This window comes from Thunnus thynnus, chromosome 24, assembly GCF_963924715.1.
Source record: "Thunnus thynnus chromosome 24, fThuThy2.1, whole genome shotgun sequence".
Taxonomy (NCBI): Eukaryota; Metazoa; Chordata; class Actinopteri; order Scombriformes; family Scombridae; genus Thunnus; species Thunnus thynnus.
Window position 1 is genome coordinate 3,596,624 of NC_089540.1, and position 18,755 is coordinate 3,615,378.

Genomic DNA, 18,755 nt, shown 5'->3' on the forward strand with positions numbered 1-18,755 from the left:
ATTCAGTCACCGAGATGAATCACTACCAACTCTTAAAGAATATGAGGAAGTCACTTTTAAAATGGCTAAACATGAGTTGATGATAATCATAATTCTACTCGTAAATTGCAATAAATATTCATTTAAAAAATATACATTATTGAGAATGTCTGCAGCTCTCAAGGACGTTTATGCTGTATATTAACAAATGTAGTCTAATAGGGAGTTCCAGATATGAACATTTTTTTCCCGTCACACAGCTGGTGATACAAGCAAACGAGTTCCTTATTCCTCCTTAATACATGTGAACCAAAGAAAACCACAATCAGGCTGCTACATGAAGTAATATACAAATGATGGAAAATTACAACTACTATACAAAACATGAAGGGTATCTTATAGGCCAAATTCAGAATTGATCAGAATTATACATAACTAATAATACTGTCATGCATCTACAAGACCATGTCAGGATCCGTGTAACATCTCATGTATGATATTCGATATGTACAGCATAGTGGGAGGTCTGGCACCAGACCTCAGTCTGCTGCCCCCCCCTCCCCCAATCTGCTTTCAGTAACACCACAATAGCTTCAAGCAAGACTATGTAACTTTTGAAAGAGGAAATAAGATATTCTTCTTCTTCCAAGTGAAAAGTTAAATTCTCAAAAAGTAAGAAGTGATAAGGCAAATCAGTAAAGCCTTTTGGCTGAATTCATCTATTGGTGTAATCAGAAGATTATGTGTCCCAGTATTTTGGAAACTGAGTGTACTGGACATATTTATGATTTCGGGGTAAAAACGCCATCTAATAGCCCAGAAAATACTAAAGATGCTATGATGCTGCGCTACATCTTTACTCAACTGTTTTTGCCTTGCTAGCAGTGTGGCTCTGTCGGTCTGTCCACCACTTTGGTCCAGACTGAAACATCTCAACAACTATTGAATGCATTGACATGAAAATATGTACAGACATTCATGGCCCCCAGAGGATGAATCCTATTGACTTGAGTGATCCCTGGCAGGTCAAAGTTTTCACTTATCCAATGAAATATCTCAACATGTACTAAATTGATTGGCACACAATTTTATACAGACATTCATGGTTCCTGGTCGATTAATAAGTTTGGTGACCCTCTGACTTTTCCTCTAGCGCCACCACGAGGTTGACATTTTTGGGGGAATGTCAACCTCGTGCTCCTCAAGATGAAATGTACTAACTTTAGTGATGCCTTCACTTTTCATCTAACGCCATCATCAGGTCAAGATTTGAACTTGTCTAACACTTTGGTTCATGACCAAAGTACTGGCCATGACCTTTATACCTAAACATCACCATGTTAAAATTGTCATTGTGAGCATGTTAGTATGCTGATGTTAGCATTTAAAGTACAGCCTCACAAGAGCCGCTAGCGTGGCTGTAGACTCGTAGTCTTTTTGTCAGTGCTCTTCTCTTATAACTGCAGGTATTATCTACTTTTGATTATTGACACGTAAATAAATGTTTTGTAACTTATAGGTCTCTTTCTCCACATTCCTCGCTCCTCATGTCTTGAGGTCCTGAACTGACAGCTGTCTCAGATGACTTTACATAACTGTCAGATGACTGATAACATAGCAGCTGGGACAAAGACTAATAAACTGACATAAATCGTATTTACATAATTATTAACAGCCTTCCTATGTTGGTTTAGTTGCTGAGGGCAGCGTGACAACTGTCACCTGAACATGGCATACATGAGTGGAGAGTGTGAAAATTTTAAGAACAGATTCATGTATTTATAAGAATAAAGTGACAGAACTACGTGGCAGCATCAAGCACATTTCAGATCAGGGAACCTGTGACCTAAAAGTCTATTTTAGTTCATGTTGCCACAGACTGTGGAAGTTTCCCTCTTTGTAGGTACTGCATGTGCTGACCAGTCACAGTAAATGCTAAAAGCCTGTTAAAAGCTTAACAAATATACAGCTGCGCCTTTATGAGGAATAGACATCATATTCTGCACTTGTTCCCCTCTCACCGGATATCCTCAGCAAACAAACAGACAGTGGATGTCTTCCCTAATGCAGCACAGCTTGTTTGAAGAGTGTTACTTCACAGATGCCTCCGTTTACCTGACACTAAACGCGACTAAAATCGTTTATAGGTGACACTTATTGGACAGATATATTGTCATGTATGGAGAGAGATATGGAACAGAGAAAAACAGAGGGAGAACAAGTGAGAAAAGAATCCATTTATGCAAATGTGTGTAATATAGATTCTCAGCAGGTTATTTCTTGTAAATAAAATGTTTAAAACCATCGTTACATCACAGTAATATTTCAAGTTTCTTAAAAACCATACAATCTACTGTAACATTATGAATCAGTATTTTTGCCATGAATAACTCAAAAGAATGAGGAATCATATCACAATCATGTAAGGATTAGAAAGGAAATACTGGACAAACAAAAAGAATTCAATGTTAAAATTTAAAAAATTGTAATGACAATATGGAATATTATATTATCTTCATTATCCATAAATATATAGATTATTATTTTGATTAATCAATCAATCCTTTAGTCTATGAAATCTCCGAAAATTGTGAAAGTGACGTCTTCAAATGTCTTGTTCTGTCCGACCAACAGTCCAAACCTCAAACCTTCACATATAGACTGTTTATGTGAAGTGATATAAAACAGAGAAAAGCAGCACATGATGAAATTGGGGGGATTTTTGTTTGCTTAAATGACTTACTGTTACAATCAATTATCAATATTGTTGTGGATTAAGTCTGAAATCAACATTTTATTGTTTCACTTCTAATGTAACAATTCCTAATGAAGACCCACAGTGATTGTATTTGTACTTGAAAATCTTTGACTTTAACTGATGTTGAGGAAGCCTTTCAGGCAACCTCCCCGAGTTGGTTGATGCGAGAAGAACGAAACCACAGTCAAGTAATGTCTTTTTATCAGCTGAATTTATTTATCAAAGATCTTCGGAGAACACTTCACAGAAAAACCTGCATTTGGGTGTATCTATTGTTTGGACCCCAATTGGCTCTTTGTCTATCATTTCTTAGAAAAGGAGCGGTCTTCCTCCTTCATTTTTTTTTAACCCCAATTCACCACCCATGCTTAAAGTTATTTCTGTCTCCCTCAGTTTGGTTTGATCTAGTTCTCTATATGCTCTTAATCCACATATCTAACCACATACTTCTACTTCTTGCTTATGCATCTGCAGACACAATACTCAGAAAACAGTGAACTTTTAACTTCCACCTATTGTTGCATAACTCATCCTGTTGACCTGTCATCCTGTCGACAGTGGCAAGCAAAGGACATGACCTTTCGATATCACTTCTCAATTGAACAAGGCATATAAAACATATTTGGTTAACATAAGTTTAAATCAGCATTGGGGTTAATATGACAATGTTTGTTTCCCATTACCTCTCACACTGACTCCCTTAAGCTCTTTCTAAAGAGGAGTGTCCGGTGTTTATCCCATGAATACACAGACAAGCAGGGTTTGGGATTTCAACAGATGTGATGTGTCACACTCACAGTAGGTTATTATAATAGCATTCTTGGCTTGAGGTTGAGTCCTGTTGAATTTGGAAGTTGTTTAGATCTGGGAATCACTGGTGTTAGAAATGAGCCAGTGAAGCTTTTAATAACATCCTTATAGGACTGTGTATATCTGCTTAATGTACTGTAACACCGTCTCTACGTCTGTATAATGAATCTGTACTGCTGTTACTATTTTACCATATTTGTATTTCTGAATCAGACACAAACACGTGAAGGGTGGGATATAACATATGCACAATATCAGTCATGAAAAGTAACTATGTACATTTATATTTATTTCACAACTTTAGTTAATTGTAATTTTGTAGATTAAGATTAATTAAAATGTGATAGGTTTAAATAATTTAAGTTGTTACGCATTAAACTACTTCTTTTTCTTATCCTTTATTTAACCAGGTAAAAGTCACATTGAGATTAAAATCTCTTTTTCAAGAGCTTCCTGGCCAAGAGAGCAGCATAAACATTGTTACAACAATAAATAAAAACAACATAAATAGACAAATACAACTGTCACACACGACAAATGAGTGAACGCAATGTCCAGTTAATACGCAATACAAGATTATGGACAAATCCAGTTACGATGCATTAACAGGTAGGATTTTCAAAAACTATTTCAGCAAAAATTTTAAGAGCAATCACACTGACCACAGTAATATTTTCTTGATCTTTTAAAATGGACTTTAATGCCCCAATAGTAAACTCTGACAATTTCAGGTCCTTCTGTACATTTTTCCAGGAAGAAGGGCATTTTTTGCCTTGTCCCTTTATAACTTGAGGAAGCAGCATCTGTTGAATATTGTGAGAGCGTGGGGCACAATGATTTTAGTTTATACACATGACTGTACACAGATAAAGAGGAACCAGCCCAAGGACTTTGTGCCTCAAATGTTATTTAAATGAAACCATCTGAGAATTTTTAAGGGGAAGTATTTCTTCAGTGTAACTGTTAACAACTCAAAGACATCTGAAATGTGACAAGTAGCCCCAAGTAGACATTGCTTTTTAGCAAAAAGCCACAAGCCAAAAAATGTGTAAACCACTGGTTTAATCTTTTACAATGCATTGTATTAATTTTTAATGTAAAATGTTAATCTGTAATATAACTAGTAACCATAGCTGTCAGATAGATGTAGTGAAGTAAAAAGTAAAATATTTAGCTCTGAGGTGTAGTGAAGTATAAAGTACCATAAAATTGATATACTCACGTAAAGCACAAGTACCTCAAAATTGTACTTAAGTATAGTATTTGAGTAAATGTACTTTCCAACACTGCTTTTACTTAGGTAAAATATGTGAAAACTGCACAATATACACACAGATATACAGTGTACACACATGCATTGCAAGTAAATAGTGTACTTTTTATTTGTAGACCATATCTGCAGTTAAAAGGTATCTAAAATACCAAAATTGTGAGCATAAGAGAAGTTGAACAGCATATATGTGTAAATACTGTATGTGAGCGGTATTTCATATACATTGTATGTGTTCTTTATGATGTTCATTAAGACACTAGGAAATGTGAAATTGCAGATCTATCAAATCAAATTGTGGATAAAATAATAATTGCAACATAGTTTCTGCTTTCATTGCTTGTCTTTAAAACAGGAATTTGCACACCTGTCATTTCACTTTGTCACATTTTAGGTGTTTCACAAAACTTTACTACACTCCCACAAGCTTTTGCATTGTTTCAACATGTTTTCAGAAGCATTGCGACATTTTTATCCTCATTCCTGCCAATAAATTTTATCATAAACCTACAGCACAATCAGACAGTCAGTTCCATCCACACACCAGTATTGGCATGTCACTGTGTTTAGGAAGTGTGTGCCTCCCACCACAGATGTTTGGTTGAGTTGAGCCATGAAACACGAGAGAGCTCAACAGGAAGTTGTGGAGTCCTCTGATCCCTTCAACACCAAGCACAGCGTTCACTATTCACATGCTCCTACACCTGCTTCCCATATTACCTAATTCACTGTTGAATTTACACTACATTTCTTCTAAATTTTACTGAAGGGTGAAACAGGTGTGGCTCCTGTAATCATCCTTAGAGTTGTGGATTCTCACCTTGTAACTTCTGATAGATTTCTCTCACACCCGACTGACTTTGACAGAAATCATACATGATCTGTGAGCATTTCACATTTTTGCAGAGTTTAATTCTTCCAGTTTAATACAGCAGACCACTGATAGATGAAGTTAGACTATGATATTCCTGATAATGTGCAGCTGAAAGTGAAAATTTGCTTGTAAATGCTCAAAATATACTGAATTAAAATCTGATTCTGGGGAGACTTAATATACCCCAAACCATAGTTCAGTGCAAGGGATCTGGTACTCTTAGAATACAACAGCAACCAGCAATACATACAGCAAGTACATATTGATTTGTGGTGATTAATCTGCTGAAACTGTGTTTTTTTCCCCTCTAATTTATCTTATGTTCCTCTTAATTGTGTTTTTGTATGTTTAAGGTACTTACATACCTTATGTTAAGCACTTCCCTGTACTTCTGTTTGAAAGTTGCAATACAAATTAACCATTAACTCTCCTTGTCATTGTCTTACATGAAATTATAGACAGAACTTTTTTTTTTTTTTTTTTTTAAATATATATATATGACCTTAGTAAAAGTCTCAAAAGTACCATCTAGTGGTAAGTTGAGGTCATGCAGGACAGACAAACGTTTCCTAAAATGAAAAAGCTTTAGAAACATGTCACCTGGATCTCCAGTTCGGTCATTTTGAATTTAAAATATTTATAAATATTTTTGAAGTCAACCTGCACTATCCTAAAGTCATTAATACGATTTTAACACCAAAAACACCGTAAGGAAATATCACTTAAGATACTTCAGTAATAAAATGAAATAATCGGAAAGTGGAGACTCTACATACGTAAATGCAATTATTTTCAATTTCAGAATTTCAGAAGTAGTGTGCATTGATTTTTCAGCATCTTAGATTAATTGATCATTATTTTTTTGAGTGACATATTTTTTTAAATCTGTGTTCTTATTCTAAAATCTTCGAGGTTCCCTTGTCATTTGAGGGTGTGTTTAATTTACGAGGAGTACTTAAAAGCGGCACCCAGCGATAGGCGGGTCTATCCTTCTCTTCTCCTCGGTCATTGGTTATCTGCGTAATCAGTTCAGGCACTTCCGACAGCTTTCGGCCGCTCGGATATGATGTAGCAACTGTTCAGCAGACTTATCGGAAGTTAGAGGTGTAACAGTGCCAATTACACTCGAAACATATTAAACTTGTGACAATTTGCTTTATTTCTCCACATGGCTTATCCAGGATACGGCGGGGTGAGTAAATGAAACGTAACCGTGATTTGGCGGTGATAAACGTGCTACGTTAGCTAGCGGGAAGGCTAGCCTGGGGCTCTTGTTTCAGTGCATTTCCGATAATTTGTTACACGATGTTCTCGCACAGTACCCTACTGTACATACTTACCTGTAACAAGCTACATATCCATATACTTATAATACATATCCATATATATTTATTTAGTCAAAATAAGTGACTTTTCCCTGTTTCAGTTGTAAGTTAGGAGCCATACTTGCACTCAGAGTTGATGAGAAATGGACTTAAACTCAGAAAAATGTCTTCCGGTATTAAAAAATCCTTAACATCCAGGAATGCTAAGCAGAAATAGTCACATTTAGCCTACTAGTAGGTAGTAAACTGTGTACGTGAAAGGAAGCTTCACCTACAATGTGGGATTCAATGCAACTGAACTGCCTGGAATGCTCATAAAAGGCTTTTTATAAGGCTTTACAGTGTATCTTAAACTGCAACAGATAAATGCTTGGCTGCACAGACCCTGGAACTTTTCCAGGGTCAGTGTAGCTGCCCACAAAACCAGTTAAAGATTTTCAGTAGAAATCTCTCTGGGCCTGCTGGTAACATCTAAAACTAATGAGTAATGGTCTTAAACTATAACTGATGAGTTAAAGATGTTTTAGTAGAAAGTAAGCTCTAGAAGCTTTGTATAAAGAAGCTATAAGTAACTTTTAGCACAGGCCATGTGATCATTTAATGCTGATTACATTGACTCCTATGTGTTGTAAAATAAGAACTACAATTATGCCTACCCACAATGACCTCCCTCAAACACTGAATTAGCCAAGATGTTCCTTTAAAAAAAAAAAACAGCTTTATTGAAATAAGTATAGAACAAGTTTTCAGCACGTTGTGTATACAGCTTGAGTCTACAATCACACACACGCCAGGGGGACTAAAGGTTGCAGTAAGATAAATAAATGGTTTAAATAAATATCTTGTAAAGCTTACAGCACTTATTTAACCCCCCTGTTGTGTTCGAAAGTAAGTATATATATACTTGATATTTTATGTAGACTACATTTCACTTACAATGTACAAATTGTTTTTGGTTAAAACAGTCACAATTTATCTGTTTTATTTCTTATGCTGAACAGAACAGGCAAATAAGACCATGAGATGATCTGATAAACAAAATAATTCCCAAAATAACTTGTTTATATTTCCTTATACATTACATCGAGAAATTATTGTTACATCTGTTGTGTTATGGGTCAAAATTGATCACATGTGCCTCCCTATGAAGAAGGAGAAAAGTCCATTTAATTTCCAAAAACAACAGCTGGGGAACAGGAGATGTGTATGTGTGTGTGTGTGTGTTAGTGTGTCCCATGGATGTATAATAAGAGCTGGATACCAGACCAAAACTGGCGCCCATTCAGTCCAATAAGAATTGCTCAGCTGGTGCATGCACCCATTGACTGCATATAAGTATGGATGGCACGTATCCACTTCATGCCACTATGCAAAAGTGACGCCAAAATATCTCCTTTCTGGGAGCTTCCATCTTGCTTGTGTGATGTCATTTGGGCCAGAGTCTCTGCAGTAGAGGGATAACAGCCCGCGGGACACGCCCCCTCAGCCACTCCGCCGCATGACGGAGGTTTTATAGCAGCTGTCACAACTGTCAATCATGACATCAGACCCACTTTTTATATCATCAAATAACGAATTAAAAACAAACTTATAAGAAAAATGAGTACTTGGACAAACATCAGCTTGATAAGAACTACCTGAAATGACAGACACCATCTTTGGGAAAAATTTATTTGACGTGCACTTTGATTTTTTTTAGTTTGGATCATATCCCATCCGCTAACATGGAGGGGGCGGGACTTATGACCTATACTGCAGCCAGTCAACAGCAGGCGATCACTTTTGGGGAGCTGTCATGACGTCCATCTTTATATACAGTCAATGCATACAGTCAATGCATACGCCTAGCTTCTGGGTTTGCTTCCGCGTTGTGTGGCCCACTGAATATGCGCAGTAGTGTTTCCCCCGCTGGCTCAGCTCATGAGTTCCCGCTCAGCCCATGGAGTTCACATTGTGATGACCTCACAGATTTTTAAATCGCTTTTCTCAGCTCGAGGAAAGTTTTACAAATATAAAACCTCCATGGATCAAAAATTCACGATAGAAAGAGTCACAATTGACCTTGTTTGCAGTTCAACGTGTCCTGTCAACAGCTTTACAGACATCTCTTTTACAACGGTGGTCTATGGGGAGTGTGTGAGGGTATGCGTGCTTGTGTGTGTGTGTGTGTGTGTCTGTCTTTCATAGGCTACTTTCAGTGACAAATTTCAGACTAAAGACCAGTTAACTTGGGACAAAAGCCGTGTCCCCAATTGGGGAAAAAACTGAAGCATTTTAAAGGATATCTCTTTGACTTTGTTAGTCAAAAAACCTCACGCAGTAATAGTCAAACTCTTTCCAAACAAATGTCTCCAACTACAACAGTTTTCCCAACAGTTGTTTCAGTTGCATCTAACAGTAGATGGTGATTGTCATTAACCTTAAAACTTTTAAAAAGTTAAATAATACCTGAGGGGACAGCATCAAAGACAACTGAGAAACCCTTTGGTGAAACAGGGATTCCATAGTGTTGAATAAATTCAACATTGTTATAGAGTCGACCGTGTTGGTTGTATAACACTTAAGCCTTAAGTGTCTGAAGGTGACAAGGTCAGGGCTGCATCACACCACAGCTTCCTGCACACCATGTAATGATGAAGACTACACAACATTCACTGTATTCCCCTACAGCTTAAATTAGTTAAAGAATGATACAGTAACAATTTGAAGTAAGGAACATCTGTGGTGCTCCTACATAATGTTGTTGCTGGCAACTGTATATATTTAGAATCATTGTAATTAGTAATTTCTCTACAAACTCACTGATTGTATTCATACTGAATCCTCTATCATGTTGTATATGAGTGTGGTTATTGAGACAGATCTTATGTATTTTATCAACTTGTCGGAATACATTTCCAAAACATAAAGAGTGTGTATCCGCTGCCTCTGCTGGTCAATCCTAACTGACTTAGGAGAGCTCTCTTAATTTGTTTTGGAGCTGACATCAATATTTATGCATTTCACAAGAGAACAACCACACAGTTCTAAGAATTTTGACACACTTGAGCGACTTAGTAAACACCAACCCCGGTCTCCTTTCTCATCTGTTTCCTTTCTCAGTATGGGGCCGCGATGCCAGGCATGCCAGCTCAGGGGATGCCACCCCAAGGAATGCCAGGAGGGCCAATGGGAGGCCCCATGCCCGGGCACATGGGTGGGCCGATGGGAGGCGCACCACCCCAGGGAGGATACGCCCCCTATGGAGGCGGCTATCCAGGCACATACGGAGCCCCACCCCCGGCTGCCAACGATCCAATGTGGGGTTACTTTACAGCCATAGCGGGCCAGGTAAGAGTGTGGAAAGTCAGCTCAGTGCATAGACGGTGGAGAGGTATTTGGGCTTTGTCTTGACTTGATTCCGCTCTGCTTGTGTGTCAGATGCTGGCAAATGCTGCACTGATGCCTGTATAATGCGTATAACAGAACATCAGTGTTTCCCCTACCATTGCCTCGGAGTGGCGGCCCGCCCCGCCAAAGGAACCCCCCCGCCCCTCCTGAAAGAAACAAAATATGTTTATGTTATTTACCTAACCTATGTGCATTCACATACACCAATACGAACAACCGCCTTACTGCGCGTGTATATAACAACGCTGTTTTTTTCACAGCGCCTTAACCAAATGAACGGAACAAAACTGGCCACGCAAGTTTCTCTTGTCTGTTTGTCTGTCTTTCTCCGCCTCGGTGTTTCTCTGAGGGTGGGGCTCAGCTCCACCACACACACACACACACACACCACAGTGGAAACAGTGAACCAGGTGAAGATTTACTAAGTTGATGACATCTACACTTGTTACTGTAAGTGCAATAAAAGCTTTACAAGTAAAAAGCCAATAGGAGTTATTTATCAAACCACCTGCTGAACAAGCATAAACATGTAGGAAGGTGATATTTTCATCTGCTTCGCCAACAGCGTCCCAGTTTACAACAGCACGCTGGTTTGAACTAGCAGCTAATTGTTATGAACAAGCTAAAACCAAACCTCTCTATATGTAGCAGAGCTGCTTATCTTAGTTTGCCACAAATGTTAAAATTATGCAAATTCTTATAAACTTAGCTACAGGCTGAGATAGCAGCCTCCCCCCCAAACTAGCCCTTCCTCTGAGGGAAGAGGACAGAGGACAGGATGATGTCTGTGCTCTTCATTCTTTCTAAACTTCACTCAGTATTTTGATATCAGGAATATTATTTATTTTACTGACCCTATAGATTTGTTTCCAGTGAGATATTATTGAGTGTATATATAGACTTTACTGTTGTAAACTTTACTGTTGCTGCTCTAGACCACGCTCTAAACAATAGTTTGTCATATTTAAAAAAATAAATCTATTCAAATCTTCTTTTTTTAAAAGAATAATTTAAAAAAACAAGTCTTTAGTAAGATAAACATAAAATCCTAATGATGCTCGTCCCTACAGCTGCTTAGTGGCTTCACGATAAGGATGAGAAAATCACAGTTCCCTTCATTAAAGCCTGCTTTTACCAATGTTACGTTGTGATTATTGTTTTTATGATGCACAGTGCGATCACTCACAGAAATGGAAAGGATAACTTGAGGACATAGCACTAACTTACATCAGTGAGCGTATTCGTTTCACTTTTCTTCTCGCTTGTGTGAATGCACGGTGTGAAAAACTACAACGCTAGCAGTTTCGAGGGGCCTACCACCCCCACCACCCCCCGCCTGAAAAAAATACCAGGGGAAACACTGAACATACAGTAGATGCTGTAGTGGTTATTGTGGCGTTATATCTGCTGCATGCATTCTGCAGAGCATAACAATTTTCCTCTTGTTGACAAAAAGCTGCCAGACTTACAGTAAACACATAATTTCAGACTTAACCGTAGAGCTGCCTGGAACTTGTGTTCTTTCTGTCTTGCTGTTGTTCCTGTTTTCACCCAGCGTAGTGTATACAGTACTTAGTGTACACAAAGTTTCACCGCTCTCATCACTTCACACTTGACCAGCAGGCCAGCCTCCACACAACTTTCTTTATTCTTTTGAAAGTCACATATGACTGATTACCACTTCCTGCTCTGTGCAGGACGGTGAAATTGATGCAGAGGAGCTCCAGAAGTGTCTGACTCAGTCTGGTTTCACTGGAAGCTACACCCGTAAGTTCACAGATCTCCCTTCCATAGAACTGACACCTGACCACACCTGTCCATCACATGACTAATTTCACAGTGTTTAGTTACTTTAAGTGTGATTCAGCCACAGTGAAAGCATATAAACAGTCGGAGCCATATTCACATAAGTGTCTTATCTTATCTTAAATATTCATCAACACACAGGAGCACCAGGAAAAGATCAAAATGAGATAGATAGAATTCATGAATTATATACTTTATACGCTGTGTCACAGATTTCACACATGAAATCAAATCAAATATTGATGAGTCACGTATATTGCATTCCATATATCAAACAGAATCTGATATTTTTCACGGTTGACTAGGCAAATCTTCATCCTTCATCCTCATTTTACAAACTGTATAGCATCAGTTCGACCTGGTAATCCAGACATGGCCATGAAATCAGCTTTATTTATGTGTTGCAGTTAGTAAGGTTGAACAGAGTGGGTCTGAAGAGCTGATGTCAGAGATAATTGCATATTTCCAGTGTCTCAGTGGTGGGAAGTTGTGCAAACTGTTATCTTTGGTGTTATTGGAAATTCTTTTATGAGTTAATGAGCTATTTGTATTCTTATTAACTAGACCTCCATCAGTCTTAATGCTAGGACTGTCACACTGTTTATTTTTAGTAGTTTATTTTTAGGAGTTTTCTCTGAACTCAGCCAGTCAGAAGTAACTTGTAGTGTTAGGATGCTTGTTAATACGCCCCCTGATCAAGAACAACTTCTACTCAGGAATTGAGAGAAGTCACGTACTATCTTTCAAAATCAGTTGATCAAACTCTTGTTAACTTCCCCTCTGGGAATCCCTGGCCTGTCATGTTTTGTAGATGTGATCATTATATCTGTGCAACTCTACAGCTATCAGTGATGACAAGGGCTGTAACTAACAGTTATTACTCCATTAATCCCTTTGTCTATAACATGTCAGGAAATTAGTGGTATATAAGTTCCCAGATTCAAATGTTACATCTGAACAACAGTCCAAAATCCAAAGATATCACGTTTACAATCATGTATGACAAAGAACAGCATTCAATCATCACACTTGAGAAGCTAAAAGCAGCAAATATTTTGGCATTTCCGGTTAGAAAATGACTAAAATGATTAATTGATTGTCAAAATAGTTTCTGAATAATTTTCTGTCAATCTGGTGAGTTTAATGAATCCTTATTAACTCACTTGCTATTAAAATATGCTTTTGATGTGTGATGATGCATTCCCTGCAGCAGCTGACTGAACTCAAAAATTCCTTATAATTTCTCTCAGACTGAGGAGCTGCTTTTCAGCTTTGTGAATTACTCTAAGCGCCTCTAAGAGTTTTAACGTTAGGATTGAAACACCTCTTATTTTTAGGGGTTCCCCCAAATTCAGCCGGTTAGGAGCTACTTCAAGTCCAGGATGTTTTGTGAATGCAGCAACTAAGAGAAGTCAGGCTTTATGTTTCAATATTGGTTTAAAAAAACATCTCTTGTTGACTCTCCCTCGGGGGGAATCTTTGACTCCACTTGACCTCATTTTCAGTGATATTACAATACTCTTCTAGTAGACCCACCCTGTGAGAGCAGAGTGACTGACGACATGGACTCTGGCATGTTAAGTGGTTGCAAGAACCAGCAGGAATCAGTTGATAATTGACAGACTTTATTTTAAACCAGTCCGACTCTTAAAAACACTTTATTGCTATCAGTTTGAAGACACCGACAGTCTATCCAAAAGGGTGGACTTTCTCCTCTCATCCAGTCGTCCAGTTGTTCTGGACTCTGTCTGAATATAACCTGACCTGGATGACTGAGAATCTTGTCCAAATTCACCCCTTATTTACTATGTTGTGCACTATAGTTACCCTCAACCATTTTATTTGATGATCTGAGTGTGAAAGTTGGTGGAATAATCTCCTTTTTAACTCAGCCAGGTAGGAACTACTTTTAGTTAAAGGGTGTTTTGTGAATATGGCTCCAGCTATGGCAGCAGGTTGTGCAGCTACTACTCTCTTTGGTCCACATTTGGATCACAGATCGCAGCTTTTTAAATGACTAAAAGTTTAAAGTAAGAGTGCCATTGATTAATTCTTATCATGTTTTATTACCTTTTACAGCCTTCAGCCTGGACACGTGCAGGATCATGATCGCAATGCTTGATGTATCCTTTTGTGTACCTGCGGTGAGGTGGGAACAAGCTTCCCTCCGTCAGTCAGAGCTGAAAATGAGACTCTGTAGCAACAATGTGTCTGTCACCATTTCCTATTCTCACCTTTCCATCCATTCATACTGAAATAAGTGTTGGAAGATGTGTACAGCAGGTGTGGTTCAACCTTCAACCAGGTTTAACCAGCTGTTCTTTTATAACATGAACGGCCTCCAGACATTCTCCGTGTGCCAGCAGTTATTAAACCTTCACCACGCTGTCTCCAGAGGGATTTTACAGGCAAGATGGGTTTCAATGAGTTCAAGGATCTGTTCACGGCTCTGAACGGCTGGAAGCAGAACTTTATGATGTTTGACCAGGACAGGAGCGGGACCGTTGAACCTCACGAGATGAGTCAGGCAATCAACGCTATGGGTGAGAGTTTGAACAGTTTAACATGATTGATCTTTAATAGGCGGTGATCACACGTCTAATGGCTATTGGAATGTTTCATTATTAAACTTAATTAGATCTAATAGAACTCATTCAGGCTTTAATCTGTGCTGATGGGTGTCATCAGTCTCTGACTTTATCATCCTTTTACTGTCACATTCTCCACTCCTCATATCATCTACTGTTCAACAGATGAAAACATTACACTTTAGTCTTACACACGTTACTGTACATACTCATGTTCTAATAGGACTTTACATATGCCATATTCATATTTGATTATAGATTTCTCTGTATTTACAGTTATTGTTATAGGAGGAGGACTCAGTTTCTTTTGCAGCTTTTTCTAGCGTGTTGAAGGTGCACCAATTGTACATTTTATGCACAAAATGTGTTTTTTGTGGCATAAAATTGACTATGTGGAATGTGCTATTGTTCCACAAAAATCTATTCAAAAATGACATTTTTCAAACTTCAAACAAAATGCACTTTTGTTACAGTAGAAAGGCACTTTCTATTCATCTTCCAGAAACATTCAGCTGAATCAGGTGCAGGTCAGGTCAGGGACAGCAAATTTCATATGAGAAAAGACTGATTGATTTGCAGCCTCACAAAAAGCTTTTTTTTTTTGACTGTGATGAAGTGTCAAAACTTTGGCCTGTTTGCACTATTAAAGGCTGCAAATCAATCAAGTGTGCTCTCAACTTGTGTTATACTTGATGTGGTTTTATAGCCCGACCAATTCTGGATTTTCAAGGCCAATATCGATGCTTGAGTTTAAAAAATCAACAACAATATCGGCCATACATTGTTGGAAAAAGTGTAGCATATACATTTATTTCTGACATTGAAATGTTAAGAGTCTCAACAGAGAGGAGAGCAGTGTGAAGCTTGTTTGCTGTGCATGATGGGAAACAACGTGAGGTCCCACCTGCTCATGACATACTGTAGTGTGCTGATATGATTTAATGTGAGCAGAGATGTAGCAAACACATATAAATGGGGGGAAAAAGAGAAGTCTGACATATTTTCCCACAACAACAGGCTACCGTGTCAGTCCTCAGGCTCTGAATGCAATCATCAAGCGCTACAACAAAGCTGGAAGAATCTACTTTGATGACTACGTGGCCTGCTGCGTCAAACTGCGAGCTCTCACAGGTACCAAACACGAAACCACATAGGAATGATCTGACGCATTCAGTGAACAGCCACTCGTGTGCACATGCTTTTAATATGGACCGACACTGAGATTGTGCACGGTTTCATTCCACCCGCGTAAGCGCTGTGACATTCTGCTCGGCTCGGTGCACAAAAAGGTGTAAGATAAGTTTTTTTATTGAATCTGTGACTCCTCTGAGCCGTGATTGTTTACTCCTTCATATTACAGACAACTTCAGGCGGAGAGACACCATGCAGCAGGGATCTGTCACCTTCCAATATGATGATGTAAGTCCATCTCTCACAGTTCAAAGAGTTCACTCCTTCAAGATTTATTGGCCTAAATCAAAGCGTGAGGGACTGTATGTAAATGATTTCATCGGGGAGAGAGAATTTTCCACTTTTTAAAAGAGCGAGAGCCTTCTCAGCTTTATTAAAACTTTCTTTAGAAGCTTCTCTTGAACTTTCACATTTAATATCTGAAATACATCCAGCAAAAAGAAATATTACATTTAATCTAACACTTTCTATGACTCCCCTCTGCCCCCAAATTCATTTCCATACAGTCCCTAACTCCACCTGATTGAAAGCAGATAGTTTTGCTCAGTTTTTCTCTGAAGCTGAACAGACTTTTTAACTCCTTTCCTTGATATAATTAGCCGTACAGTTGTCTCAGCGTGGCAGACACGAGCACGCTGTGTCATTCAGAATAATGACATCCTATGATATTATTTCAAGCCGTTTCATTTTGCTGCAGTCGGAGTTTGGCTGCGTGCGAGCCGGCATCACTGCAGCTTTAAAAGGTGTTTCCTGTTGAGTTCCTGTGGTTAATTTACTAAAATAACCTTGTGGTCTCTGTGTCTCTCCACCCCCTCCCCCCTCCTCTCTCTCCCCTCCTCCTATTAACAGTTTATCCTGTGCACAATGGCCATCTAAAGTGCTGCTGTCTGTCCCGCACCACAAGGTCAGAGCGCGTAATGAACCAATCAGTGGTGAATTGTGGACTACTGGCTCACAGGAACACAGAGGGAGGCCAGTATATTTGACTGAGTGGCCCGACAGCCACAATAGGACCGTGCCCATCGCTTGTAACGCTTGCTGTAATGCTTTAGTCTTGTATGTCACACAGGGATGTGCTGAAGATGTATCAGGTGTACACACACACATATATATATACACAGTATATATCCACAGTAGAGGGGAAAATACTACATTTCAGGGTCTTTAAAGCTCTTATGTATAGGATTTGAACATTTTCCAACTTTCAAAGAGACAACACATGGGGGCTTTAAAGATGAAGATTTAAGAGTTTCATTGGAACAATCTAGTGATTAACATACCAGATGTCTTTAAATAGCTTGAATATTATGCTTTGGGTCTCTCATTTTAGAAAGTGAACCGCTACTATAAAGATGTTCTGACGTGAGACACCTTCTGTGCCATTATAATCTCTGAATGTATGATCTATATATTAAAACCACTGATATAACTCGATACTAATGTAAAAAAAAATAATGCTTAAAAGCATGGTGAGTCATGATTTACATGTTACAGCATTGAGAGATTACATGATGTTGATTTGACTTTTACACTGAACTTCAGACAGTTGTTTTTTGTTTTTTTTTGATAGCAAGTGCATTTTCTCATGTGCATTATTTGTTGTAATGATATTTTCTGTGCAGGACAGAATGTGCACCTATGTTTTATAAAAAATGTATAACAACGCCTTAGATTCTAGATATGCATATTAGCTTGATGTTTAACTTGATAACAAGCTTAGCCAAAGTGACTGTGAGCTGATGTAAAATTCAGTCTGTTACTAATGATACTGAACTATAAAAGTATTATCATATAGCAGCAGTATGTTCATATGCCTGAGAACTTGCAGCTATGTAAACTTTTTTTCCATTTTCTCCATGTTTCAGTGCACACACAACAACCAGGTTTTTCCATTTGTAAAGACCGCAGTGAAGTCAATCTCTGCACATGACCAATGTTGTAGGAAAGATCATATTTTGTTACTCACAATAAACACTTTTTAATCAGTATGCATTCTGTTTATTAATTTATACAATTGCGCATTTTTTTCCCCAGTATATTTACACAATATAATTCATTTCTTTAAATATAGTTAAGAACAGAAACATTCAAATTAGCTGTTTAAGTGTTGCATTGTATAAAATACAGTGGCAAACATTTAAAAAATGCATAAAAACAATTGTGAACAGCACTAGATTTAAAAAGTGACATTTATATCCAGTACAGCAAGTTTTTCTAATCTCTGTGCAAAAGTTTGCAAATCCAATGAAAGTTCAGAAGACAACTCTTCAGGCGGTCGGACATGTTTTTAGGCTTTAGCAACTTTTGTTCTACATCTGTGCTCGAGAAAGAAAGCGTATCAAAGAAAACACCCCGCGTTCTGCCCGCAAACATTTGTATTGTCCTGGAAAAGTAAAGATTTCTCTTTTTCTCATCATCTTAATCCTGCATTTAACTTATATTTCCCCCCGTTATCTCCGACTCCTCAGATCTTCTACAAGTCTAGGAAACGAATGAGCTTCTTCATCTTGACGTCTGATGAGATTTCATCATTTCGCTCGCGTCTTGCAAACCCTTTCGTCAGTTTTCTGCATGTCATCAGCAGGGGTTAGGAAGATTTCCAGTGAAGGAATCGAAATGAAAAGCAAGACTTTTAAACAACAGTAGTGTTGGGTTTTTTTACTCGCCTGCCTCAGCTCGGGAATCGGAGGGAAAAGTCTATGCAGAAATGAGATGAAAATCAATGTGCAATATCGATTCAAGACAAACTATTTAAACAGCATAC

General features: G+C 38.3%; 1 protein-coding gene across 1 annotated transcript; it reads left to right on the forward strand.

The window, feature by feature from the left end:
- The first annotated feature begins 6,721 nt into the window (after positions 1 to 6,721).
- On the forward strand, positions 6,722 to 17,979 carry LOC137176804 (grancalcin-like). The gene is made up of 8 exons (XM_067582740.1): positions 6,722 to 6,883; positions 10,119 to 10,346; positions 12,104 to 12,173; positions 14,292 to 14,335; positions 14,608 to 14,755; positions 15,818 to 15,931; positions 16,161 to 16,219; positions 16,841 to 17,979. The coding sequence occupies exons 1-8, from the start codon at positions 6,860 to 6,862 to the stop codon at positions 16,865 to 16,867; spliced, it is 714 nt and encodes a 237-aa protein (XP_067438841.1). The 5' UTR covers positions 6,722 to 6,859; the 3' UTR covers positions 16,868 to 17,979.
- Positions 17,980 to 18,755: the final 776 nt, after the last annotated feature.

Excerpts from the sequence above, each read along its gene's own strand:
- LOC137176804 (XM_067582740.1), top strand. The coding sequence starts at position 6,860 with ATGGCTTATCCAGGATACGGCGGG. Across the intron at positions 6,884-10,118 it reads CTTATCCAGGATACGGCGGG|TATGGGGCCGCGATGCCAGG; the intron begins GTGAGTAAATGA and ends TTCCTTTCTCAG. Across the intron at positions 12,174-14,291 it reads TTTCACTGGAAGCTACACCC|CCTTCAGCCTGGACACGTGC; the intron begins GTAAGTTCACAG and ends TACCTTTTACAG.